Source organism: Phaethon aethereus, assembly GCF_964289735.1.
Source record: "Phaethon aethereus genome assembly, chromosome: 4".
In the NCBI taxonomy this organism is placed as follows: domain Eukaryota; kingdom Metazoa; phylum Chordata; class Aves; order Phaethontiformes; family Phaethontidae; genus Phaethon; species Phaethon aethereus.
Genome location: NC_138578.1, coordinates 40,980,167 through 41,007,499, shown reverse-complemented (window position 1 = coordinate 41,007,499; position 27,333 = coordinate 40,980,167). Strand labels below are relative to the sequence as shown.

Here is a 27,333-nt window from a genome sequence, read left to right as displayed (position 1 = left end):
CATAAAACAAATCTTGAGGAAATACAGTAAAGTTTAACCCTATTTCTAAGGCTTAAATAACAATTTCAACAAATTAAACTCCTTCACTTGCTGTTTGTACTACCATGGCATAAGGAAGAAGGAAATGAAAACAATGGTCAAAGATCATCCAAATTATCTTATTTTTTTCATTCTCATCTACACGCATCTGTGCTGTAGTTAAAACTATGGTTTGCAACTGAAATGTAGTCTAAGTTCTAGTGAGATCATTCAGCACTTCATTGAAATTACGCTATTTGGGAGTATGCACACAAAAACATTAAATACAAATATTTTAGCATTTGCATCTGTAGAATAAAATGTAAAAGTTCCAATTTTGGAAAATTCAACCCTACTAGCATTTTTATATGAACAACATGTGCCAAGTTAAGTGCACTGTTCCAGTATCAAAATACACACAAATAAGACTCTGTACTGGGTTTAAAGATGTGCATGAGCTGCGAGATTAGAACATACCATGTATCTTATAAAATGTATCTTTTGGGTATCTTAACATCCTTAAGTTCATAGGCTATGTGAAGACTTGGATGTATAAATTTATCCTTTAGCTTAATGAGCCCCATCCAGTTAAAAATTAGGTGTGGGTAGCAGTTTTATGGTATCAGAGGAAGGAATCAGATTGCTAATCAAGATACAGTTCTATTCCTTCACATTCTCTTCATACTAGACACAAATTGGTTGAGCACTGTTTCACATGAGAACAAGCAAACAATCATGAAAATGTAATATTTTGAATGACTGACACAAACTACAAAATACTGAGGAGGTCTCAACTTGGAAATCAGCATGACAGATTAAAATGGAGTGTAAGGAAAAAGTAACTGTTCTACATACCTGCTTTTTAAGCCAGAATCATAACCTGCACTTAAGAGTCCACTTCAGTTACAGTGACATGCAATTTATAGGAAGCAAGTGATTTGCTCAAAAAATGGCTTTAGAAGAGATACCACTTTAGAAGATTAATCTGAATGAACTACTAATTATTAGTTAAAACATTTGGGGTGGAGGCAGTTGGTTGTTGTTTTTTTTTTTTTTAAGGGGATGGGTGTGGAAGTTCTGGGATGGATTTGGGATGCAGTTAGGGGTTTGTGCAGAAGTGCAGAAACAAGTTTCACAAAGCAAACGAAGTAACAGAAGGGTCATTTTAATCAAGTAAGACACCATTAATTATAGTGTATATCTGGTCTGTTTTGCTTGAGGAGTCTCCTACACCTTCTCTACCAGAACAGTGCCCTAACCACCACATAACAGTGCATTTTGGCTTAAGCCTCCACACAAGAGAGGCAGACTGAACTTCTATTCTGATGGTTATTTTTGTTAACAGTCATGAGCTGTCTTTCATATCTTCTTCTGTTAAAAGGTACTGGAAATAGAACCAAAACATTGTCTCACTTGTAGTGAAACATTCTTGAATTTAAAATAGTTTTAGTTAGAATTTTAGATTTTTCTTTCAGTGAAAAAAACATAGACATTTTGATTTGGTAGAAACAGAGTTTTTGATTTGAAGTTTGGTCACTGAGTTTAAATATACGTACAGTAAGTTATCTAAAATGAAAGCTTAGAATCCATCATACTGCAAATCAGTGCTTATAAGATTATACAACTGCACAAAAATACCTTCGTATTTTCTTTGGGACGGGATAATTTAAACAAGACTAACTGGACTCTGAACAAAGACACTTGCTGCTGGTATTTTGTCATTCAGAAACTGGACAATTTAACTTTAACTATGGGAGCTGAAGTGCTAGCCTGTCAAATAATACGCAAAGCTCCCCTGCAGAAGGATTAAAAGAAGCTGAAAAACCTAAGTAGACAGGATAACATAACTCACACTATGTGGTCTTCGATCTTTCTGTAAGGGCTGACCCACATAAGGTATCAGCTGATGTTTTTAGCTATAACATCTCATCTCACAGACCACCCTCAGTCTCAGACCCTACTGACAGATACACTCAGTGTGGTTATACCAAAGAGGACTATGATGGAAATATTTTTTAAATGCACCCTGAAACTAAAGATGTAAAATGCTGACAAAAGAATCGGAATGTTCATGTTCATTCAAGAATAAAAGACAACTTTGGGGTGACAGAAGGGCAAGGCACTGAGGAAGAAAATGTTTTTTGGTTTGTTGGGGTCAGACTGACTGACTTGTAACAAATGAGGCTTGTTCTCCTACTATAACTGCGTATTTGCTGGCAATCTTAAAGAGGGGGACTGAAAGACTGTTTACAAAACCCTAAAGCCTGTGCTGGAAACAAATAGCAGCTGCATAACTGGGATAGTACATTGTGAACCTCTGCTTTCTCTATTATCCCATTCTCTAGTACAGACGATGCATCCATACTACTGGGTTTTATATTAGAATAATAAATATTATTAAAATTAAATTATTAAAGTATTATAGAAAACCAAGAACTAAGGACAACAGAAATAGCGTAAAGTAAAAATGCTTTGTGTGCATGGTGCTTATCTTCAATACAAAAATTGTGTGAAGATTAATATCTGGTGTGCAATAAATGGCCCTTCAGTGGACTCAAAAAGCATTTGATTACTCTGAGCTTTTAGACTTAGTTATGGTTTTATATTTTATTGACATAATATTTCACTTATCATTCAGTTTCCTACAACAGACCATATTTATATTCTCCTAGAAAAGTCACAGGGGAATACGTCCTCAACAACAACAAAAAAGAAAGACATTACACTTAGTGACAAATTTCATAATCACTTTAATGTAGATATCATGCTTATAAAATTCAGGTATGTAGGGACAGAACTCCCAAAGCAAACAGCATCTCTAGCCTCCCATTTGAAATTTTTTTCAGATGAAGGTTTAATGCATACGTTTCATGATGTAAAGTGTGACCAATATCCAGAAACATTTTCAAGAAAGCCTTTCTTCAGCTTCCAGAAAGATCATCTTATGTGTAGCAACCTACTGCTGAACCTACTTGCAAGCGAAAGAGGTCAAACATGCCATCTCTTCTTTAAGTGGCTTAATTTACTCACAATAAGCACCTTGAATTTCACAGGGAGGTGGATGGACATACATGCCTTCATTTGCATAGAACACTTTGAAAAGGAGGAAATGACCTCTGCGCTACAAGTTGGCAAGGGCTGTCTTTCAGGTTTTGCCACAGGTAGCTTTATGGTCATACACAGAAATAGATATATGGATGCCTACGGTAAAGGTCATAGCTGAGACGAAAGTAGCTGCTTTCATCTGACTTGACAGAGAAGAGTCTCTACCACAGCCTAGCAGCGCAATGATTTTAAAGATCACGGACTCGGAAAAGTTGCACAAGCTGTTCAGTCTGAGAAGGCAGTTTACATACAAAGTTCTTATTCATTAATGTCCAGTTAAAGGGCAACCACATCCTAGCGAGGCAGGATGAAGGCACCAGGTTTTCGAATCAGAAAACTTTGATCTCAGTCCTGATTACTGCTGACCTACCCATGGGTCATCGTATCTCTGTTTGCCTTTTTTCTAAATAGTCTATTCAAGTCTGTAAACTCTTTTGGGCCACACCGTACTTATAGCTTGTTGCTATAATACCTCTCACAACAGAATCCCAATCCTAGGTGGCCCATAAAACAAAGTTAAAAATATTTTCCGGGCTAGCCTAGAACTTTACATTTTTTTAGATAAATGTATATTCAAATAATGGGTTAAATCTCCATCTTCTAAAAAGAAAAAGCAATGTAACCCTCCCTAGTCAACTGTGTAATAAGAGAATAATCTCTCTTCCGTTTGTATGTTCTTCCCACCCTATTTTTGGAAGGCAAACACCCTTCTGGTGTAGAAGCTGAGCACTTCTGATCAGTTCCAAGATCAACCTTAAATCACGTTAATAATGCAAATAGTTAATCTCTAAACTAATATATAGTTACAGGGATAACTATATATTAGACCAGAACAACAGCCTGTTCATCCCAGGTTGTCTAGGAACACCCATCATCATCCATCACCAGAGAAAGGTGCATGAAACCTCATAGACTGGAGTAAACCAGCCACAACAGAGAATGTTTCCTTGGAACACCTCTCCTATGAAGAAAGGCTGAGAGAGTTGGGGTTGTTCAGTCTGGAGGAGACAAGGCTCTGAGGAGACCTTACTGCAGCCTTCCAGTGCTTATAGGTGGCTTAAAAGAAAGTCTGTCTGGGGACAGATTTTTTAGCAGGGCCTGTTGCGATAGGACGAGGGGTAATGGTTTTAAACTAAAAGAGGGCAGATTTCAACTAGAGATAAAGACGAAATTTTTCACAATGAGGGTGGTGAAACACTGGCATCTGTTTCCCAGAGAGGTGGTGGATGCCCCATCCCTGGAAACATTCAAGGTCAGGTTGGATGGGGCTCTGAGCAACCTGATCTAGTTAAAGATGTCCCTGCTGATTGCACGGGGGCTGGACTAGATGACCTTTAAAGGTCCCTTCCAACTCAGAGTTTCTATGATTCTCTGAAATGCAAGGAATAGCTTGCTCTTGAAGCACAAGGATACATCTTACCTTTTAAAACAGCATTTCTAGTTAGTTAAAACCAAACTTCACTTGAGAAAAATTGGCAGTGTCCAGTGCTTCATAGCTAAATAAACGTAAGGGCTGCAGTGGCACAAGAGCCTGGTCTTTCAGGTTTGGAAGTGGACAGTAAAAAACTGTGGTGGTGGGCTATGGTTCTCGTTGGTGGGTCAGGGATGTAGGCTTCATTTAAGAGTAGGAGAGGGGTAGAAGATCAAGAGGAAGAAATGGCAAAATTTTTGCCCTTCTTAGAACTGTTTTTGTCTAGCTCTGCTGCAACCAGCCAGGGATCTCCTCCACACTGGAAGGAAGTTTGGTGTCAAGCTCGAGACAGAATCTGTTATGTTCTCCTCCCTTCCCCAAGATGTGGTTAAGTCCAGTATTTACTGAAATGAAGCTTCATAACACTGCTCTGCTTCCATCAGCACCGTCCCTTCCTCTGTCTTCCCCCTTTCCATGGAAAAGTAGAAACCTAGGATGGAGGAAAGTAGAACAGGTGAACCCAACCCAGACCTGGACCTCATATGCTCTCACCTAATTAGGGAGGCAAACCTTACAGCATGAAAATACCTGCTTTGAAACACAGTCTAATGGTAACCCCAGGTTTACAGGTAATAATTTCCAAGCCAGCCAGCACAGCTCAGAAAGCACACTGCTCACCTTCCGCATCCTAGGCAGCACCTCTCACGCACTTCGCAGCACCATGCTCTATTCATTAGGCATCCACTCAAAGCATAACAACAATAATACATATGCACGTGTATGTTTTTGTGCACTCCTCCCTAGGTAACCTAAAGAAAAGCTTATTATCTTTCAACATAAGTAACTAACTTGCTCTTTTACACTTTAAAAGGATATGTGGAGTCTTCGAAACAAATAGACATTGGAGGAAAAATAGAATCCTTGTTTAGCCACCTCACAGTCAACCTGAAAAAGGCCTGAATTCTCTCCCTCTCTTAAATGATAGCTTTTCCATGCCTTTAACAGCTTTAAGCCTTTCCCCAAAGCATGCTATTCCTGTCGTATTTTAGACCATCCAGCAGAGCATTACAGGTAAAAACACAGATTTATACAGTGACATACAGATGCTGTTGTGCCATTTTTTACACTCCTTTTTAAAGCCACTATTTCACAATGAGCAGAAGTTTTTCCAAGGTGACGACAGTATTTTATTCTATTCTAGGAAAAGCTGTTAATGTAAAACATAGCAATACGTAGAACTAATTCAAATTTTTCTTTTCATGCATTGCTTCACACTTCCCAACATTAAATTTGGTCTGTAATCATGCTAGCCCGACATCTAGCTTAGCTAGAAAGCAGTGAAATTTTTTATTTTTGTCTGGTCTTGAAAAAAACTCCCTAAACCAGTTCATAAAGTACATCGTTTGCTATCTACTTGTCAAAACTAAAGAAAACCTGTCCTCCTTTGGAAGCTTGTGACACATTACAACCACTTTGATACAGTGAAAACCAACTATTTATTCCTATTTGCTCCTGTGCTCCCTAGGGATTTTTGATCTATTTATTGCTTATCGTGTGGCAATTTAGGAGGGACTATAACTAACCTGACTTCCAGAGTCCTTTGATATGGTTATTTCTGGACCAGTCAAAGAATTATGGAAGGTTTTTAGGAGCTATGCATAACTCGGAATTCAAAAACATACAGGAAGTTTGAACTTCCCTTATGTTACTGGACACTAATGAGAAAAAAACCCTCGACAGTCTCTCTGATAGTCAGGATCACTAGTGACATTGTACTGATTTACTAAAATGTGAGCTGAAAGGGCAAGGAATAGCCAGATAGAAAACATAACATTTTTATACAGTCTCAGCCACCTAACTTTAAAAGTCTCTTCTCTGTAGGTATGCAAGGATTATTTTTACACATGCATCTACAAAATCCTGTTTGCCCTAGTGATAGGATATTCTTACTCATTTGCTTCTGTGCCCCATCTTCTGACCCCTTCTCTAATCCTACCCTTGATCTGCAAGAGGATGCACCTTGCAGAGTCCGTTGGCGTAAGTGGGCCTTTCTACCTTAATTAGTTTTTGGCACCTCGCTCATGCGTGGCTCTGGCAGCCTACACACTCTCCCAAATCACTCATTAAAGAAACAATATGCAGGAAATGAACAGCTGTTATATTTAGAGCTGCAGTGCTGAGTAAAAGTGTTTTATTCTTTTTATCACTGAAATTAAACATGCCTGTTTAAATCCCTCGGTGACTTCCCATTCACCTCCCACAGCAATCAGAATCACATACTTCTGAAGCGCAGGATCACAGATCAGTATCTCTTCCATAACGTGCTCCTGCCTCAACCCCACTTCTGTCTCACCCCATCACCTCCTCCATGAGTTTCTGATTCATTCCTTGGCTCTCGCTTAGGCTATGCCAACACAGCCAAGCTACAAGCCTCTTCACCGCCTTTGCCCAGAAGTCTCTCTTCCAAATAAGCAGAAACAAGTGTTTTCTAACACCCCTCAAAACATCTTCTGAAGGAACAAAGATTTTGAGATAGGGAAAAATCTGTGACTCAGTTTGTTAAGTCGCTCTGCAAAAGAAGTTCAAGGCTCTCTGCCTCCCCCCACCCCCGCACACTGCCATTTGGTAGTCCAAGACAATCTTTTATAGCCCCAGGACAATTCTAATTCATTTCTTATACCTTTTGATCCAAATTTTAGATTCACCTTTTATCTCTTGTGCTCATTCTTGGTTCTGTTTCTCCCTTAGATATTTCTCTTCTGCGACTACAAGCTGGTGTATGACAGCTCAATTTTACATTCAGGTATCTTTTCATCCTTGCAAGGCACATACCCTTCTACCTACCCAATTTTCTTTATAAACAAAGTTCTGGGATCTCCCGCTCAGCAAGACCATAGCAAAACAAAAAAGATGTTTTTATAAAAAGATTCATTGGCTGGAAAATGCCAGAAAAATGTGAATAAAGCATCACTTGGAGGACAGAGAGAAACAGCAGCAAGATATCTTCAAAAAAGGGAAAAAAAAGGCAGGAATGTAAAAATGTGAATACCTCAGGAAAGAGTAGTTGCCATATCTGTGCAACACCTGTTTCTCCTGGTTCTGATGGTCCTGTCACCATTTTTCCTCACTGCCTTAACTGAAGCTAAGGCTGTACAGAAACAGCAGTTGCCTTCTCTACAAACTCGTTTCGCTACCTACCTCCTGGAACTTCACCCTACCGTCTATAACCAAGGGGAGCGAATATTAAAGAATTTTATCCCTGCATGAAGCAGCATGAGTTGTATTTATTCAGCTTAGCATAAAACATACTTTGTGAAGGTCTGCTCTAGGTCTAGCACCACAGTGCAAAAGAAGGTGTTAAACAGACATGTCCAAGAGACTTTTTGGGAAAACAGCCCAATTCAAGACAGAATCGAGACAACAGCTGAGTGTTTCTGTCCTGCATTGATCTGTGTGGCTGGCCACATACACGTGTGCTGTGTACATGTGGTTGTGTATGTACCTACTGGATGTGCATGCTCAGCCTCACTACTGGGGGGAGCTTGGGGACACGGAGTTGCAGCCACCTTGCCATTATCAGGCTACCAGATTCAGCAATCCTTGACACCTTCCTCATGCTAAGTACACACAGTGCAATGTCCTTCTGTCACATATCACCAAGTAAGCCAAAGGAATTTTTTTAGTAGGGCAACAACCACCTATCAGCCAGGTGTGAGGCTCTGGAATACACCTTCAACTAAACAAAAAAAACAGTTTCTCAGCCTTTAGAAAAACAGATGTAGAAAGGGGAGTCAAAATATAGTAACCATATCTAGACTGCAGTGTACATGATAACATTACGCCCCAAAAACTGGCAGTTTCTACTTTGCACATACATAATAGCTGGTCACAAAAGTCATGCTATGGAAAAAAGAACAGGTAAAGAAAAATATATACTACTCAATACACATGTAAAAACTGACAAAGCGCAAAATACTGTTTCCCCACAAAGTTGCTTGCTTAGTATTTTGGTCAGCAGCTCTTTTGTGTGAAGCTTAATCATTTAAAGCACAAATTAAGCTTGTATTGGTCATTAAATACGCCTGTAGAAAGATCACACTCCTCTTCTCCCTTCCCTCCTACACTCACTCTCTTGACAGGCAGGCATGTATAAGCAAATGAAGAATGCACAGTAGGATTATTTCACTGGAAAAATTAGATCATTTACTCTTGCCTGACATATCCTACAACGCTTGCAAATTCAAGAAGTGTGCCACCGTCTCTCCTCCAGCTAAGCCACATATTAGTTGTGCCCTCACATTATTAAAATCCTCAAAGCTGTTGTCACAAATACAAAAAAAAAAGGGTCAAAAGAGGTAACCAGATGGTTGTTTGAGGTCTAATGCATAAAATATGTACAACAATGAAACACAGTGGTACTCCACTGGCACTCTTTCAGCACACAATCACACAGTATACTATAAGGCTGTTCAGTCCAACACTAAATTCTTGCCCAGCAAGACTTAAAAATGTTTCCATGAATAGAGTTTGTAATGAAACTCATGTCAGCTTGGATTTAAGTACCTCTCTGCGGTGTTAGCAAGCCCCTAATATTATTAGAACTGTGCTGGCATAAAAGTATAAAAGTGAAAGTTTGGATTACCATATAAAGAGTGGTTTCAACACACATCAGGATTAACTGATTTAATCATGAAGTCATTAGGATGAGCAAGTTTTACAAAACATTTTAACTTGAATGACTGGATACAACTTCAGAATTTGCAAGAGCTTCCTGAATTTAATAGCCATACCACTACAGCCATGCTGGAGATGAGCAGAAAGACCAAAAGCTCATTTATTTTTACAGCTCTAAAAGATGGTCCAGTAAAGAACTCCATATCCTCCTAAACCTTTCATAATATCTGTGTCAGGGAAGTAAGATCACCAAGCGCTGATGGCTTTTGACACTCAATAGCTCTATTACATAAAACAGTTTTTGTAAAGAAATATGCTTTTAAGAATGAGTGCAGTTGCCTGAAACATATTAACAAAGAAAAAATGAGTTTATGGGCAGGTTCTAGGTCTCCATGAAGGCAGCGTAAAAAGTCATGGTAAGCTGAAACATGATGGTGGACAGCATAAGAAAGGCTTCTAGGTTTCAAGATAAAGCCAAGTCCAGCAAACACCCACTGCTGGAAGATACGGAAGATGAAGGAGCCAAAGAGCATGACAAATATTTTATTTCCCTCAGAACCAAGCAGGATTGTAATCTGTCACGTCAGCGTTCAATAATTAGCACCTCACTTGTCATTTGCAGACTTCCCCCCCCTTCAATATATATTTTAAGAATTATCATGTAAAAGATTGTTAAAGAGGTACTAAAGCTATCACATCGATTAGAAAGTTGAAAGCATCAGTTGAGACACCCTCAGTTCTTAAGACCTCTACATATACTGCTGTCTTTCAACCTTTCTTCTCCCTCTCTTCCCAAAACATTCTCACAAGGGCATAACCTGTGAACCACAGTGAAGAGGACCACCGGTAAAGCTGTGTGGCTCTACATGCTGGGGCACACCATCTAGCCTTCAAATGCCTCAGTGCGCTTAAGACAGAGGAGGAACATTTTGTGTTGGCATTCCTGAATTTTAGCTCTGATTTTAAGTGTGTGGTCCAATACTTAAAGTAGTTACGGACAACGGTGTTAATTACTCATTTTTGACAACAGTATTTAAGCTAAAAAAAATGGAGCTGCCAATTTAGTCTGTCTGTGCAAAAACCGCTTCTGTCTGATGAGAAATGATGCACCTGTACCTCATTTATAGAACTCATATCTTGACAAATTATGTTCTACCTACGGAAACTCACAGAAGTAATAAAAGAGCCCAGGTATATTGTTTAACACTTAGCCCTGCAGCTGGAAAACTTTGACACACGCGTACTTGCTGCAGGGGCAGGTATGACAAGCTGTTCTAGCATGCAAGACAATTATCAAGGTCAAAACATCAAAACAAGATTTTGTTTGTGCCCGTCTGAGCCACCAGAACACAGTGCAAGGACCATTTTTGTTTGAATGGCACTGAGAGATTATGCAGTATTATAATTTAGCATGTCACATTACTTAACCTTATATGGAAAAAAACCTCACCTTTAAGCAATATTTTTGGTATCAACTGTAGCCAAATCTGTCCAAAATGTTAAGCTTACAGGAGATTATTTGGGTACCAGATTTCAGTATCATCTCAGAAACATAAAACTATACGAACAGCTTGAAAGATGTTTTAATGAACATTTGGTTTAACATTTTAGTCTGTCTAAAAACCTACGTGCTGTGCCAGGATACTTTGCTGAGAGTTGCTGGCAAGTTAAATTTAAGTCACAGGAAATACAAATTTACAGATTTCAGCTCAAAAGATATTGTCAGTGATATTTATATACTTTAATGTAAAGTCAGAGCTACTTTCATTAAAAAAAAGATCTACTGCAGCTATTTACAGAGAAATCAGTGCAATACTGCTCCACTTTTTTAGGGACAGGAAGAGAAATAAAAACTTACTCGCTCAAAAAAAAAATGTTCTCTAGAAGGAAAGAAAAAAGCATCACTGTTATATTCAACAGTGTTGGTATTATCTGACCTAACTTCATTCTTTTTTAGAAGCATGCAGAGTTTAGCAAGAAACCAGCTCCGACGGATACTCACACGGCTCAATATTCTGTCTCCAGCACCAAACATGCAAGTGGCCATGTACTGCACGAAAGACTTTGGAAGCTAAACCAAGATGAAAAAGTTGTAAGAAGTGTCTGTCCAGGTAATGTGGAGATGCAAGCGGACAGCTGTGCAAAGAACTGTGCAGGAAAAAAAACACTGGCTTAAAACACGCATCTAGGAGCTCAAAATTGTATTCAATTAAATAAATAATGTAGTGAAGACTTCAGTGGGAAATACAGGTATTCTCTGAAGAATGATTTTTCCACTATGTCACCAGGCAATTGTGGTCAGTAAATAGAGGCAAATAAAAGTAAACAAAAGGCTTTTATCAACAACCAGCCTGCAAACTTAAGAGATGTTGAATTTAACCTGTGGTACAGCAGTAATAGTTTTAAGTTACCTGCATCTGCTAGAAGATTGGGACAGCTTCTGGCCAGGAAAATGGCTATCATTACCCATACTGTCATCAAACTGCACTAAGGTGTAATAGTATATTTGAAAACCATTCAACAATTGCTATTAATTCAGGATAAACTCTTCTTAAGGAGCCCTGCTTTTCAGTAGAGTGCAAGGCTGGGGAGGTACAGGATCTATATTAATTATCTGTTGGTCTCTTGGTGACATGCAAGGTGTTAATCATGACCAATATGGCTGTAATTGCCTAGATCCAGACTAGCTAGCACTCCCTCTTTTCAAGATATACTTTCATTTAAGCTGTTTCACTTTCTCCGATTATCAAGAAGTCTTTAAAGAAGAGGTGGCTAGAGGCACATCTGCAAATGCATCAAGATCAAACTTATTCCCTTGCTGCCCATTTTAGGTTCAAGTGTAATCAAGTATAGCATTTTTTTCAAGGGATCTCTTTCATAGGCTCTCTGAAGGAGAACAGCTGAGCTCCCGTGGAAGCAATTTCAGCATTACTTTGTCTCAAAGCAGCTATATATAAAAATATATATATAATGTTATATTTAAAACAGAACCTGCTGTATGATAAGATTCAGTGAAAGCTTCAAAGCATTCAGTTCAGTTGAATAAATATTTCTTTTACCTCTCCCACCCACTTACACAGCAGCAGGCATGCTTCCAGAAGACAGAATGCACATCTCTGTTCAAGTACTGAAATGAACTCTCCCTTATGATGCCCAATTACAGATTTGTAAAGGACAGTCAGCCTTCGGTTCTAAAAAGGAAGTCTACCCCATTTAAATCAGAAAATTTCCTATGCTGATAAACTGAATATACCCCTTTGAGAGGTTAGGGACATCTTTTGATTCAATAAGGGAAAAGAGATGCTCTTCAGTGTTCAAAGGTATAATTTATTGGTAGACTTTAGAAACTCTTGAAAAACACTGCAAGTTAGGTATCTAAAACAAAACTAGTTTCAAAAAACATGCTTTATGCTCTTTACACATCACAATGGTGCTAACTCATATGAAGACTGTTAGTTTAGTCACCAGTTTGTATATACAAAATATTTCTTTTGAGGATAAATCTTGACAAGCATCAAAATATTCCTGGGAGCATCCTGATTCTCAGCTCAGATACAAAGACAGCATGGCTCTGAAGGTTACTAGAATTTAAGCTATAGTAAACTGAACATGTAAGTGCTCAAAGACTGTGGCAAATACTAAGTAAAGCAATGAGTCTTATGAACTGGCTTATACTAAGTCATTTTATATTTTCTTCCAGCTAAAAGCACACACAAACACCTGCTGCTGTTCAACTGATGTGCAGTAGTAAGTTGTTAAACTGGTAATTCCATCATGATCCTGAACCCCCTTTTTAATTAAACTCCTGTAAATTGGTGTACCTGTCCCTTAGCGGAAAGGGTACTGAAGGAGGGAATCCGAAACCATCATGAGACACAGGCATGAGGAAAGAAAAAACTTTGTTACTGAATCTGATATTCTGATAATACATGTTGCTGAAGAAACTGGTAGCTCCTAGACAGAGGTCATTTCACATGTCCCACCTACAAAAAAATGCACGTGATGCGTCTTAAGCAGACCACTTCTAAATATAATAAAACAATTTATTCTTCATATTTTTATCTGAGTTCATCTTAGTGCTCAGTGGAAGAACAAATAAGGAATGTTACACGCTGCATGGAATTTTGTTTTTGCCTTTAAATTAGTATCCAGTAAAGATTAGGCATGGTAAAGTTGAGCTTAAGTTTACATGGACTTTATATTACTTAATGGCCCATATTTTTACTACATTTTATTGGAACTAATATCTACTCCTTGGTGGTTTGTTGGGTGGTTTTTGTCCTCCTCAACAGAAACAAGTCTGGATTATTCATTCTTCTGCATTCTATTCTGTGTAATGTACAATATTTTTTGAAGAGACCGTATTTCTTTCAAATATTTTTAAAATTACTTGTACACATCTTTCTTCTCTTCCTCTACCCTCCCAGCCACAAATCAGGCATAAGTTTACAAGATTTTCAGTAAGTCATTCTCTTCTGGTTTTGATCAGTTTGAAACAATAATTGAACACTTCTCCAAAAGGCAAATAATTAATTGCTTTACATTTATGATTGAAACCAGTTTTAACATGTGGCTGTACTCTGAAAACAGACTTGCAAATTGGCACCCCTTCATAACAGATAATTCCTGATGTGAAACTGAAGCTTGACCACTAACTTATTGAAAGACACTCTACTACACTACTAAAAAACAGATTACGACTTCCGCTGGTTCTGTTTTTGGTTTATTAGAAGTATTACGCTAACAAGCATAAATACTTACAACAACAAATCACTAAAATTGGCATTTACCAAAATTAAGAGGTAGCCACAAGTTCCTTCTCCCACTGCATGACAACCATTCTCATGTTCTCATTCCCTCTCTCTCCCCGGCATAAAGAGAGTGTGTCTGCTAGAATCAATGTCATGTTACTGGAAAAGAGTTCCCATCCGTGACAAAGAAACAGGCCCTGTATTTTACTCATGGGGTAATAATTTCACTCTAGTCTGCATTAACAAGGCCTCAATGGACTACTGGGTCCAATTTTGGCCATCACATGTTAAAAATGTAGATATAGGTGACATGGCAAGAGTTTAGAAGAGCAAGAAGAACGGTAAAAGATTTAGAAAGCACTTCTTCCAAAGAGAAGTTGATGATGTCCAGTCTAAAGAAAAAAAAATTAAATAAGAATGAGAACAATCTCTCAATACATAAGACTGTTACAGCAAAACTAGCAGCAAGTCACTTTACGAGACAGCAGAAGGAAGCTGGTCTAGTACAGACCAAAGACGGTAAGTCAGGTACTTTTTAACTAGAAAAGCTATTAAAGCAGCTAGAACAAACTGCGTAACGATTGTTATAAAGTTTCCGCTGTTAGATTAAATATGCTCTGCCAATACAGATACATTCAGTCACTGTTCCACTTTGGAGTTCAACAGCAATTATCTTTCACGGTATTCCCTGTGACCTCCCGTTCCTTCTTCCCTTTGTGCTCCTTTGAACATACCCTCAGTCCCGCCTATCCAACGGTTTGTGAGTCATCCCACAAACAAAACTGAGCAGCTAACCATCCTGAAAAGCATGGTCTGTTTTCATCAGCTGTGGGACTTCTCTGGGTTTTGGTGTGGGGTATCTGTTCATTTTCAAGCTAGAGGACTTTTCAGGATTCAACAACCCTGCAAAGTTGTTCAGCCAGTAGATCCTACAGGTGACGAGGTACAGCACGAATAAATCAAAGCCCATGCTACTAAATATTGTACCGTGGAACAACTGCCTTAGCAAAAAGTTTGGACAACATGAGGATCTTTTTTTGCGGATTTCTTAGGGAAGTCAGCTGCTTTTTGAGACCTTGTTTTGACAGCACCTCAAATCAAATGTGTTGTCAACTCTTATGCCCATGCCCTGTGACACCATACAAATAGAAGCGTGCCTGTTATACTTTAGATGGCAATCTGTGTGAACAGTAAGAGTTACAACGGAAAGATGCATATATATTGTGTGTTCATGTGTTTATAATAAGCTTATCACTATACAAACATTGTTCTTGAATAATTTCAGAAAATTAACACCAAAAAAAAATTATACCTATTAAAAAGGATCCTGTTCAGGATTTTGGACTTTGTGTTGGCTGTACCTAACAAAATTATTTAAAGGGAAAAATATGCCAGGATAGAGCTTTGTAAAAATACCATTATTTGTGATTTTCTCTTCTGCTATCTTGTGCACACTTGTTCAAAAGCAAGATAGCATGTCTATCGGTAGGTCCAAAGTGAAGCTACCATGTAAAATCTTCCCCAGGTGGCAGGGAAACGTCCACTCCCAAGGCAGGCGGGAACACACTTCAAGACACCAACGCACGGTATCGCGGGAGCACAACAGCTGGCAGGGCCACGTTACAAACCAGATCCTTGAAGTGATCCAAGTTAAGAATAACTAAAAAAAAAAGCTAGGGGAAGAGGGGGAGTGAGGGGAAAAGGAGTGCTGTGTTACTGGGTCTTTTATAGAAGTTCAGTGATGCGGTTTACAATGCAGTCCAGCAAACACTTGTATCAGCACAACTACAGGAACAGAGAACCGAAGGGTGGCATCAGAAAGCAACAGAACCAACTTCATCCCACGTTTACATCCCAATCACGCTCCACTCACCCTGTATCGGGCTGACCTCTAAAGCCCATAACGAATCCACAGCCCGCGAACAACTGCGGGAATTTCTCCTCCGATGTGCACGCTCAGCAGCGGCCCTTGGTACAAGGCTGACTAAATACGTGCTGAAATGCATAAGCATAGTGTGGGAGAGTTCCTCACGTATGAGCTTCTTATAGTAACTAACTCTCCCACATTGTGCACTGCGTGTAGTTAATACCTATATGAAAATTCAAAAAAATGTGATATGCAAGAAAGTTGATTTGCCTTCTGAAAACATTAACTTTGATGTTCCCTTCTTCAAACGTGAAAAATGTGATATTGCATTAAGTCTGACATTTAATTTAATTTCTGGAAAAAAGAAAGGCAGAGCAGAGAGTTGAGAACGTAGAAAAACGTGACAAAATATGTAAATATGACAGAAACATTGGTATAGCAATGTTCACTTACTTCAATATGTGAAGTAAGTGCCATTAGAGATGAATGATAAAATAACTCCACCTAAATGAAGGACAAATACTAGAAGAAAATCAAGAACGTACATTCATCATGTTCATATACCAGCTGCCTTACTGTTGGGGGCTGGGGGGAACCTATTGAAGCAAGAACTGAAGTAAAGAACAAACGTTCTTTTGTATTCAACTAATGTAGTGATAACAACCAGTGCTGAGGGCCTCCCGTGTTGATAGTTTATGCACTAAATGAATGTGGTTTTCTCCTCAGTCATCAATTACATATGACTTTTCTACACCTCCCCACTCCTTGCTCAAAAAGATACCAGTGAGAACACCACAGTGGGGAGCAGAAATGAACGGCTCTTACTCAGAAGTTGCAACGGCATGGTAAGGAAGCAATCTCCTGTCCACGTCTAGATCAACTAAGATAGTAATGAAAGCAGCTCATAGTTACCTGCCTCTTGAGAAAGACCAGTGAGCTTGGCTCCACCATTAACTAATAAAAGAATACTTTTCATAAATACACAATGTAGCTATTTTAATACCAAAGAGTACTTAGCAATTCTGCATTACTTAAACATGAATTGCTCATGCCCTTTTCAAACCAATATTGTATCACGTATCAGAAATTAATGCAGTAACAATTCTTACTATGTATAACCTGAAGAGGCAGAATAATGCACTTGAAATCCCATGAAGGGTATCATAACCAGCTACATACAAGCTGAAGCTCCAATTTAACACATTAGTGCAAATATAAAAAAGTTAGAGGCAATATTAGACAGCATCTTAGGTTTTCATGGTTCTATATTCCTACAAGATAAATTCTTAACCATTACTGAAATTTCACAATAGCTTCTAGCAATACTTATTTCTGTTATATAGACAAGAAGTTGAGAGCTAGAATTAATCTCAAGAGCATGCAACATGTTTATAGAGAGAACACAGTTTTAACTAAGGCCTGAGAGTTTGCATTAGGTTTCTAAGTTTCCAAAAATTCACAGTAACAATTTTCCCACCTTGGCTTTCAAACTTAAGGAAAAGGATTTGCATCAGTGCACTTGTTTTTCTCCATGGTGTTTGGTTCTGCCTAATGCAAATAAAACAGCACCTATCTAGTACTAATAATGCAAAAAGGATGAAAGTGATAAAGAGTAGCTTTACATTCATTACCAGTCATATTACAAGTATATTCAGTATCAACATCAAAGTGCAACTATATTGCAATAAATCCAAATCCGCGTAAAAGCTTGACTATCTTCTCGGTACTCAAACAGTATCACTCACCAGGCCACATTATTTATATTACCACCCCCAACATCATCAGATATATCTTCAGACAATCTGGAGCTGTGAAAATGAAAGCCCTAACAGACTCAGGAGCCTCAAACCTGGAGATTTCTGGCCTTTATAGAGTCCTGTATGAGGAAGAAACATAACACCGACTTTTCCTCCCCATGAACATAGAAGAGTCAGTATTGCCAACAATGGGCTAAAATGCATCCTCCCAGGCAGCACCTACCGCCAAAACACAGTAGGCTAAGTCCAGTCTGGTATTATGCATCAAAAGCATAAGATTAAGGTCACTGAGGTGTGTCAGCAAGACAGACTATTCTGCTTTAAGGATGAAAAGCCAGCATGATCAAGCAAGAAGAGGTCTATTAGGGAATCTCTGACACCTCTGGGTTTTGCCCAAGGTCTTTCACAGTGCTAGAGATTTAGGTATTTTGCCAATCTGGTGGTTGCAACAGTTTCAGACAGTTTTTTTCACTACACACACCTATTATCAGTCCAGAAGCAAACAATTCCTGAAGAAGTAGATGACAAATTAATCTTGCAGAATTAAAAGACTTACGGAAGGTTTAGTAATAGGATATTTTGTTTCAAGTTGGTAATATTTCTCCTTTCTATGCCTTCAGTCAAGCATAGCTAAAACTAGCAGTGACCCCATCGGATTCAGCAGCCAATAAAAACCTATTAATTTCAGCCTAATGCCCAATAGAAGCAATTAATTTCAGAATACATAATTGCAAAAGAAATTCTCAATGCCAAATACAGCAGCATGGTTTTGTCCCCTTTAAAAGCAACAAAATAACTGCTAGTAATCTGGCATTGGGCAAGAGCAGAAACGAGGGCATAGGAGCAAGAAGAAAAACAAGCGAATTAAATATATCTCTTGTTATGCAACTAGTTTTAAACTTACCAAAACTCTATGCCAAATCTCAAAAGACAGTGGAAGGAAAATCTACCCTGTCTATCTTCAGGACTTATGCGTAGAAAACAGTAAAGGCAGGAAGCTATGTTTTCTAACTGTGTTTGTTTTATTCTAATCGAAGTTTCAGCTTAAGTTACAGTCAATTAGAAAAACTGATTAGCTCTGTGTGGGATAGGCAAACCCTTCATGGTAGATATTGGTTGTTTTTTTTTAACAAAAAACAGTGATACCTAAAAATTTCTGCACAACTGGCTGCTGGCAATGTACAGAGACTGAGCAGGAGAAAGTAATTTATCCTGTGGGCTAGCAGGAAAAAAGTGTATTAAAAAAACAGAACAGCTTAAATGGAGACACAGTTTCACATTTAGGAGCAAATCTACTCTGTTTATGTAAATTGCACTCAAGTATCAGAGAAGGGGTGGTACAGAGGTGGCCAACAGCACTAATTCTAGGCAGAGTAGGCCATTTATTTTTTTGTGTTACATAAAGTTTGGTTGCAAAGCCCATTAAAGTCAACTGACTCTTCAATTACTTCAGTAGTCTTTGAATTTGACTCAGAAGTTAAAAAGCATGACTACTTGCTTTGTAAGCACAAGGCCTGAAAAAATTCTAGTTTGCAGATGAGATTTCCTATGTCAGAGTTGAACCACACTGACAAAATAAATTACTCTGCACATTACAACTCTTTTGTTGCAGAAAATATTCTCACTCTTACCTGCACGTTTTCTTCTGTAACTTGAATTTCAGCAGTGTAAATGTAATCAATAAGCATCCTTAGAGTCCAGCCATCGACTTCCTTTATTCGAACTCTCTTTGCTCGGCTTTCACTCATCTCACCTACAAATACAGTTTATTAGTCAAGTAAATTAAATAGAAATACAGCACATATTTAGAAGTCTAATAATAATTGCTCCTGCCAGCAGCAGAACTTTTTGTGTATGATCAGCTGTGATAGTAAAACCATTTTACTACTAATAATTCAATTTCTTTCCTTCCTGCCTCCAGTGAGAAAGGAAGACTTTGTTGTTACCATTATGTGGATGCTACCTGGGTTAACACTTTTACACTTCTTTTTGCAAGTGACCTATTTTCTCCACTGTACAATGTCAAGAAAATATTGTTATCAGACCTAAGTAAGACTCGTGAACTGCATACAAAAACATTTTGCTGGCAAAACAAGCTATTAAAATACTCTAGCTTTATTAACTTCTTAATCGAAGGAGCATACCAAATGCAGTCTGGAGTAATTTTATTTAAAAAAGAAAAATTATATACCTAAAGAAGAATTAACATACAGATTTCTTTGCTTGCCTACTTGTTACTCCCTTAGCAATTTCACCTCTGGTACAGATCTGATTTAACAGTTAAAACTCAAGCTAAGATAAAATTGTAAGCAAGGGAACACTTGCTGGATCTCATTTTGTGGAGGCTTACATATTGGCCATATGCCACAACTGATCTTCATAGAAAAGCCTGCAAAATAGCTTCCGCCTTCTAAAATATAATGTTTCTCAAAATGCAACATTTTGTTTATATCTGAAATAATTGCCCAAAGACACATTTTGAAGTAATGATTATAATCTCCGCGATTACCAACCACACATCTGGTCATCTCGGACCTTTAACCCTTTTTGCAATGACTTGCACTGGGAAGCAAAACATGAACTACAACAGTTATCTTGGTGGATATATCAACTTTGACTTTGGAAGAGCATATCTTATGGATGTATATGGATACATCCATTTCTCATTCTTTTATGTTGGATGAATTCTTCTTTCTTTCCCCTAGGCATCTAGAGATAAGGGTATTGATGAGGTAAAAAAAATTAATGTATACAACAGAGGCAGACAGGATGGGGAAGTACATCAGAAGATGCTTATTGTTACTGATATTTCCTTATGAAGTACATGTGCATTTTTGTTGTTTGTTACCCCGTGGTCTCCAGGACTAGTGCCAAACAATGCATTTTACCCAGTGTATTTGGGAAAGGGATCGACACTGAGGAATTTATTGTTATTCATGCCTTTTTTTCTGAGCTGAATGGTATGGAATGGCATTTTAAAATGAACCCTTTAAGTGGTAGGAAGTGCAGAAGACCATCTACAGCAACATACTACTACTTAATGGCAGCACAGGTTGCTAGCATTCCAAAAAGCAATGATTATGAACGACATCAAAACCAGCAAAATCCAGCCCCTGCAGAACTTTATTTATTCACCTGCTCTTTTGAAACATATCCCTACACCTTTGAAGGATGACTGCAGCATGTTCTCTGCAGGGCCCTGTATTCCAAATTTCTACTTCATTTGACACAGATTAAACCTATTGATCTTCCGAGCACATATGCTGCAAAGTTATTTGTTACGCAAGCTGCTGTGGAGGTGGTCCTTGGGGAAAACTGTGGCAGGGGGACAGCAGAGTTTGATGTTCTGCAGGCACATTAGGTTTGTTTTCAGATTTTGTGTCAAGGCTTCTAGAGCCATGGATAGGCACCTCCTCTGTTTAACAACACAGCACAGAATATAGAAAAAAAAAAACAAATCCAAAGACTTGCTTCTACCTTTCATGCTGAACAGACATGCAGTCTTACTACAATCCTAGATCAGCCCTCTTGTGGCCCAGACTTTTCTGAGAGATCATATGCAGGAAACCATAGATTCACTCGCCAGGCAGCCTCAGTCTAGAACTCAACCTGATGAAGGTTGAATGACTGAACTTCCCTGTTCGTGACTGGGAAGTTGCACCACTCCATCTCCACAGAGTTGTTGGTGACAGGAAAGTATGTTGTGAACAGAAAGGAAAGCGTGTGATGAACAGACGGGAAAGGACTGAGCTGATCCAACCCCCAAAGTAGGAGCAGCAGAGCACTAGCTGAGTTGAAGTTACTAAAGGCTACCTAAAAAGCTTATATGGTTCCTCACAAAGTAACGTAAGGAAGGATTTTTTTTTCTTTTTCTCTTTTTTTTTTTTCCTACAGAATTTTACAGATGGAGAACAGAAGTGAAGAAAGCAGGTAATTTCCTACAGATGACTGCCTTGGCAGAAGAGGAAAATTAAACCTTGTCCCAAGTCAGGCCCTAGGGCCACTGAAGTGTCACTTCACTGATGTTTTATAAACCCTTCCTCTAACCATTTAAGCGTATTTAATTCAGATCACAACACGTATTTCTGAAGAATTTCACTGTCTACACAAAGAGTAATGATTCCTGGGAACACAGTCCCAGATGTTTAATCTTTCTTTCCCCCTCTACTTATAATTGTTACTAACTTTAAAAAGCAGCAACTTTTTATTTCCCGGTATTTAATAGGGCTACTTCTACCATTGCAACAAGTGGAAACAGAAAAAAACCCAGGCAGAGGGTTTGATCTCAGTTAATGCCATACGCCATCCTGCATAGCGGTCAGTATCTAATGACTCAGAGAAAGATGGAAGTAACCTGCAAACATGTGCCCAAATATAAGCTTCTAATTTCTAGTCAAGAAGTAACCCTGACACATAAAAGTGCAATTTTTTAACTGTCTTTTCAGCCACTGTTTTATTCTGGATGGAGGCAGACACTTTTCCATTTGGTTGTAGCTGGCTAAGGGATCAAACCTGCTTATTTGAACTTGCAGATTACAAATCCACCTGAGAAGTGTGAATTGCATGGCTCGTGGCAATAACAATTATGGTGAACTTCAGGATTTTTTTTCTGTGGGGAATGATCGAAATGCACCAACACCACAGCTGGGCCCTGCTGAAAGCAGCCTATGATAGTAGAATAAAATCTGTTGATAAATCTTGAAGCCACAGCTGAATTCTGTTTAAACTCCCACCAATTTGGTTCACCAACTGTACAAACATTGCCACAGATGATGGGTTAAATGCTTCCCATCCATTACTTAGGTGAGCATTCCCACCTCCCACACCACTGGGGGTCAAAGACAACCTACATTTAAAAACATAAAATGAGAAAAAAAAAATTTAAAAGGGAATGAAGCAAGGAAAGGACCAAGATTTCAGTGATTCCATGTGGAGAGCAGCCACAGACACCACTGCACTGGTCCTCCTAAGGAGTCATAGACTTCTCCACAGAAAGGGCAGTCAGGGCAAGCAGAAATGTCTTGTCTGCCACAGAAAGCACGATATAAAACTTATACTCTGACTAAAGAATATTTTCCATGTGACAGTCAACACCAGTTAATCTTTCATACAAAACTAATGCAAGAGGCTTGTGTTTCTCTGTTACTACGGTGATGAAAAGGAACTGTAGAAGCAGCTGTTTTCATTCCAACTTTAAAGAAAGCAGTAAAAATTAAGAAAGAATGTATCAGTCACCTGGAATGTTTGTCTCAACCACAAACTTGAAGAAATACTGGAGGAATAGATATTTAATTTTACACACAACTTTAAAGCATTGCTGCTGCTAGTAGTAGGCTCCACTTCTAGCTGTGGTTGTGTCAAAATATTTGCATATAAAATCAAGAATAATCAGCTGCTTCCCCAGGACACAACAGTATTTCAGATTTCATCAATCTTCCAGTTGCATACAATTAAAGTTATTAAAACTCCAATTTGCTTGTATACTGGCAGGCCGAGAGTCACGTTTCTGCCTCCACCCGAGCTGGTGGTCAGAAGGAATACGTTGCAGAGAATTCTGTTAATTCCAGACAGTCAACGTTAACTACCAAACAGGCATGAGATTTGAGCAGGAACAGACAAAACTTCAGAAGTTAATTTTAACATGCATTTAGTAGCATTCTCACTTTGACACCCAATTCCACATGGTTTCAATTTGATTTATAACCATCATGGAATTAAACCCACAGCACAGGAATTCAGCTGAAGGCTTCTATGAACCTGAACCTATCTTAGCTTCACAAGCCCTCAGTATTCCTGTTGTAGCAGCAAAGCAGTAATTTGGCCAGCACGGAGCGAAGCAGAGGCAGAATCAAGTCTGCACAGAGAAGTTGTGGCAATGATGCAGGGTACATCTGTCATGGAAAATTACCCTAAAAATATCAAAACATGCACTCCAGCTATAGGCTGCCAGAGCCACAGAAAGCTTTCTTACCTACTAACAGCCTAGAGTACTCAGGCTCTGAAGAACACAGCAGCAGTAGTCATTAAAGGACATAATTTACTCCAAAACTCACATGAAAGTTATTTTAACCTTCTTTTGGACAAGTGAGATTACTAGAGCCTTAAAAGGTACAACAACTCCACTATTCCTGGCTTACTTAACATACAAATTTGTTTAAATGAAGGACACTTTTTAAAGCATTCATCATATTAACAGAGAGTAAGTTGCCAGTATGCCCTTGGACTGCAAAAAAAAAAAAAAATCATTAAGAAACCAAAGTGTTCCTGTTAGCTTATCTAAAAATTAAATGACATCCTAAAAAGCAAAAGCCATTTAATTTTGTGCTTTATATAGTTGGATTGTATTAGAACATAGTAAGTATTGAAACATTTGGTACCTGTAAACATGGCATGGAAGTAGGGGCTGCAGGCGGCTAGCACAACTCTATGCGCTGCAATTTCCATGTCTTCAGCTACTATGGTCACATCACACAGCAAGTTTTGACTATTTAGAAATATCAGAGAAGGCAATTTCACATAAGTGAACTACAACAGAAAAGCATATAATAATCACACACAAATTTCTTTTCCCACGCCCTCAAAAGCGGCAGGCAGGCAGGCAATGTTGAAGCAGCATTGTTTTTGCATTACACAACCACATGGCTATTACTCAGCTGGATTACAGATGGTGCTTGGGTACACAGAACTTTATTAAAAAAAAAAAATCAAACTGGATTGTGATTTCTTGCACAGAAGTTTTCTGCACTGAATAACCAAAACTTGTATCAGCCCAATTTATAAACCTTCTCACTGGAAGTCTGGACCTCTTTGAATAGCTATGATAGAAAAAAGAATTTGTTACACATAAACACTAAAAAAATTGAGGTCTTTACAGATAACAAAGAAGCCTTTACATATAACAAAGAATCCAAGCTTCAGTTGTGATGCCCGTGTCACATTACGCTGGAAGCTCATGCCTACTTAATTGTTCCAAATCACTACTCTATCTTCTCTGTATTTACTGGTTTCCAACCATTTTTCCATACACAGCCCATGCACACAATAGCAATTATTTTTTTTGCACTCTGACCAGTTTAGAATTTATCATGGTTAACTTCATATCTTGCCCAACTTTTTATCTGCATTACACGCATTTGCATTTTTGTCCTTTGCGACTGTAACACATATTTCCTCCCTCTTCTGTTGCAATAAAGTAACATCTCCACTACAATCACTCCTAATACAGGTGTTTCCAATGCAGTTTACAGCTACTGGATAGACCTCTTCCAGTTAAACCCACCACAAAATGTACTCTTTATAATCTGATTTTCTAGATGGAAGGTGGGGCAGCAGGCAGCGGGATCACCACAACACCAAAAGGCTGCAATTTCCCAGCATCGAAATAGCCACAGTTGCCTTGTATTTCCTTCTCATGCCAGCACTGTCCCTGTAGAAGCAGCACACAATCCACAAAACTCAGCACCCGGGCAACACAACCAGGACATATTCTTTGGGGATGGAACTAGAGCTGTATGTCAATCCAGTGATGCCCATTTTCAGTACTTTTGAGAAGATAAATTTTTACCTTTCCTGAATACATATTGCAGTTAGAGCGCAGATCTCCTGAGAGCTGGCAGCTACCACGCAGAGTTGAGGCAGAGACTGGGGTGAGCAGTTGCATTTTGCTCCAACAGAGCTGGAGCTCTCAGCCAAACTGCTCAGATACTCACCTCAGCCCAAACACCTCTGCGATCTCTCAGCCTCTGCAGTCAGCCAATTTCTCTGAGCACAGCCTCAAGTCAAGTGGCCTTGTGGAGGTCACACACCAAAAATTTCAGTGGCCACAACTAACCTTTGGGGCCGTACTTCAGTCTTGGCATTAGAATATTTTCTCCCTTTCAGCCTGCAGCAACTATCTCAATCTCCCAAGTTTAGCCTGCAATATGGTTATTACCAAAAAAGATGTATAATATAAGGTAATGACCATACCCCAATGAAACACACAATTCAGAGGAGCTTGAAAACAGCCATTACACTTATTATACAAAAATTGAAACAGAAAGCTGCACAGTCAGCAGGTCATCAGATACCCAGCTTTTTCTGACATCTGCACTTATCCTGACAGCAAGAACAAAAGGTTTAATACTTAGCTGCAAAGAGAAATACCAGAGGTAACAAAGACGCCGGAAACAACAGAATGACATCAATGCAAAACTCCAGCTAATAAATTACATTGTGCGTATATAGACATAGTTACTTAGAGATAGTCTGGATACAGCTCTAGTCTGCAGCTGCAGAATGGGTATGTTCCCTGTTACTACAAAGCTGACAAGCTCAATAACGAAACAAGTTTATAAACGTAATCATATACTCTGCTGCAAGCACCTTGTGGCTTCCGCAGCAACTCAGCATCTTCATTTCAGGAGGGCACACCGATTTATTTTAGAAAAGCTCGAGCTCTGAAGCGATGTTGTGCTAGTTTGCTTGTATGGAGCTATTGAATGAGCAGAGCGGTGGAGGGTACACCGTCTTGGTAAAGGAAATGATAAAATGCTGGGGGGCGGGGGGCAAAAAAGTATAGACTTAGTAACTGTTTACAAGCTTGCAGGTATTCATTGGTTTATATAGAGATTTCTCTATAAAAACCAATTCTTCGTTGGTTTACACAGAGAACGGTCACTACGCACATCTTCAACCGATTTCGGTAAAGTCTTGTTTGTGAGAATGAGGGTTTTAACAAATACAGGTAAGGTCAAGTGCCATTGTGATGAAAGCAAATTATAATGAAGAGGAAAGATAGGCAGAGGGTAATTTCTTCATATGTCAAGAACTAGTTAGCTATCCTAATGATCTCTCTGACTCAGTGTTGAGGTGATGGTGAGTAATGAAATGACAAAAACTACCAAGGACAAAATTACTCAAATTTGTCAAAATTTGAAGGCACAGAAAAACTCTCTTAGGAGCTAATAGAACCAGGAAACTTGACAGCTGCCAAAAATGTTATATAAGCTCTTAGACTCTTATAAACAGACTTAAGCATTACAAAACTGATGTATTTTAGATGCTTGAGCAGATGATTTCTTCACTAGTTATCCACTTTCTGGAGAGTATACCTCTGGCAAATACCTGCTTGCGCTACACTAATGAAAAGAACTGAGATAGAAACCACTTTAAAAATGTAGTCAATAAAATAAAAAACACATTTTAGCTCTTCTTTTAGAGTAATGAAGTCTGAAACATTGCTAAAATACTTCCATTTATTATTACAAATAAATGCAAATATTAATGTTTATAATCTCACCTAATTAGCACTTACCATTTTAAAAGCTTTATTCAGCTTTAACAGTAAGCATTGCTGCATCAACTACCTTATTTAAGAAGAACCACAGTTAAGGTTTGCATGGCGCTGCTCCTGTTCCAACTTTAACTGTTTATGCATGTAAGACAAAATTGCTCAAATTGCTTCTACAGCAATTCAAATTTAAGTAACCATGGAAACTAAAGTATATTCTGAAAATAATCCACGGCCTTCAACAACGCACTCTGCTGGAAGACTGCATACCTTTTACTCGCAACACAACAAAATGCACGTAAGGTTTCTGACTTCTGAAATCATTGTAAGATTCATGCTGGGAAACTGTTTCTTCATCTAAACTCTTGCTCATCCCTAGGAAGTCATGGCTACTGGCTCTGTTACACTCCTTGAGACACTGAGTCTGGTTACTGGGATCCTTGAAAAAGCCAAGGGCATAAGTAAGGTGAAGCAACAAG

The 27,333-nt window shown here is 38.7% G+C and overlaps 1 protein-coding gene across 2 annotated transcripts in view; it reads right to left on the bottom strand.

Moving 5' to 3' along the window:
• Positions 1-27,333, bottom strand: part of KLHL2 (kelch like family member 2) — a gene marked incomplete at both ends in the record, with an annotated part of 63,299 nt that overhangs the window by 30,707 nt on the left and 5,259 nt on the right. Inside the window, 2 exons of one of the 2 annotated variants that reach the window (XM_081999067.1) lie at positions 19,215-19,336; positions 23,961-24,067. In XM_081999067.1, coding sequence (XP_081855193.1) covers positions 19,215-19,336; positions 23,961-24,067 — 229 coding nt within the window. Of the gene's footprint in view, positions 1-19,214; positions 19,337-23,960; positions 24,068-27,333 lie in introns of those variants that run through there. The other variant, XM_081999068.1, reaches the window with a different exon arrangement.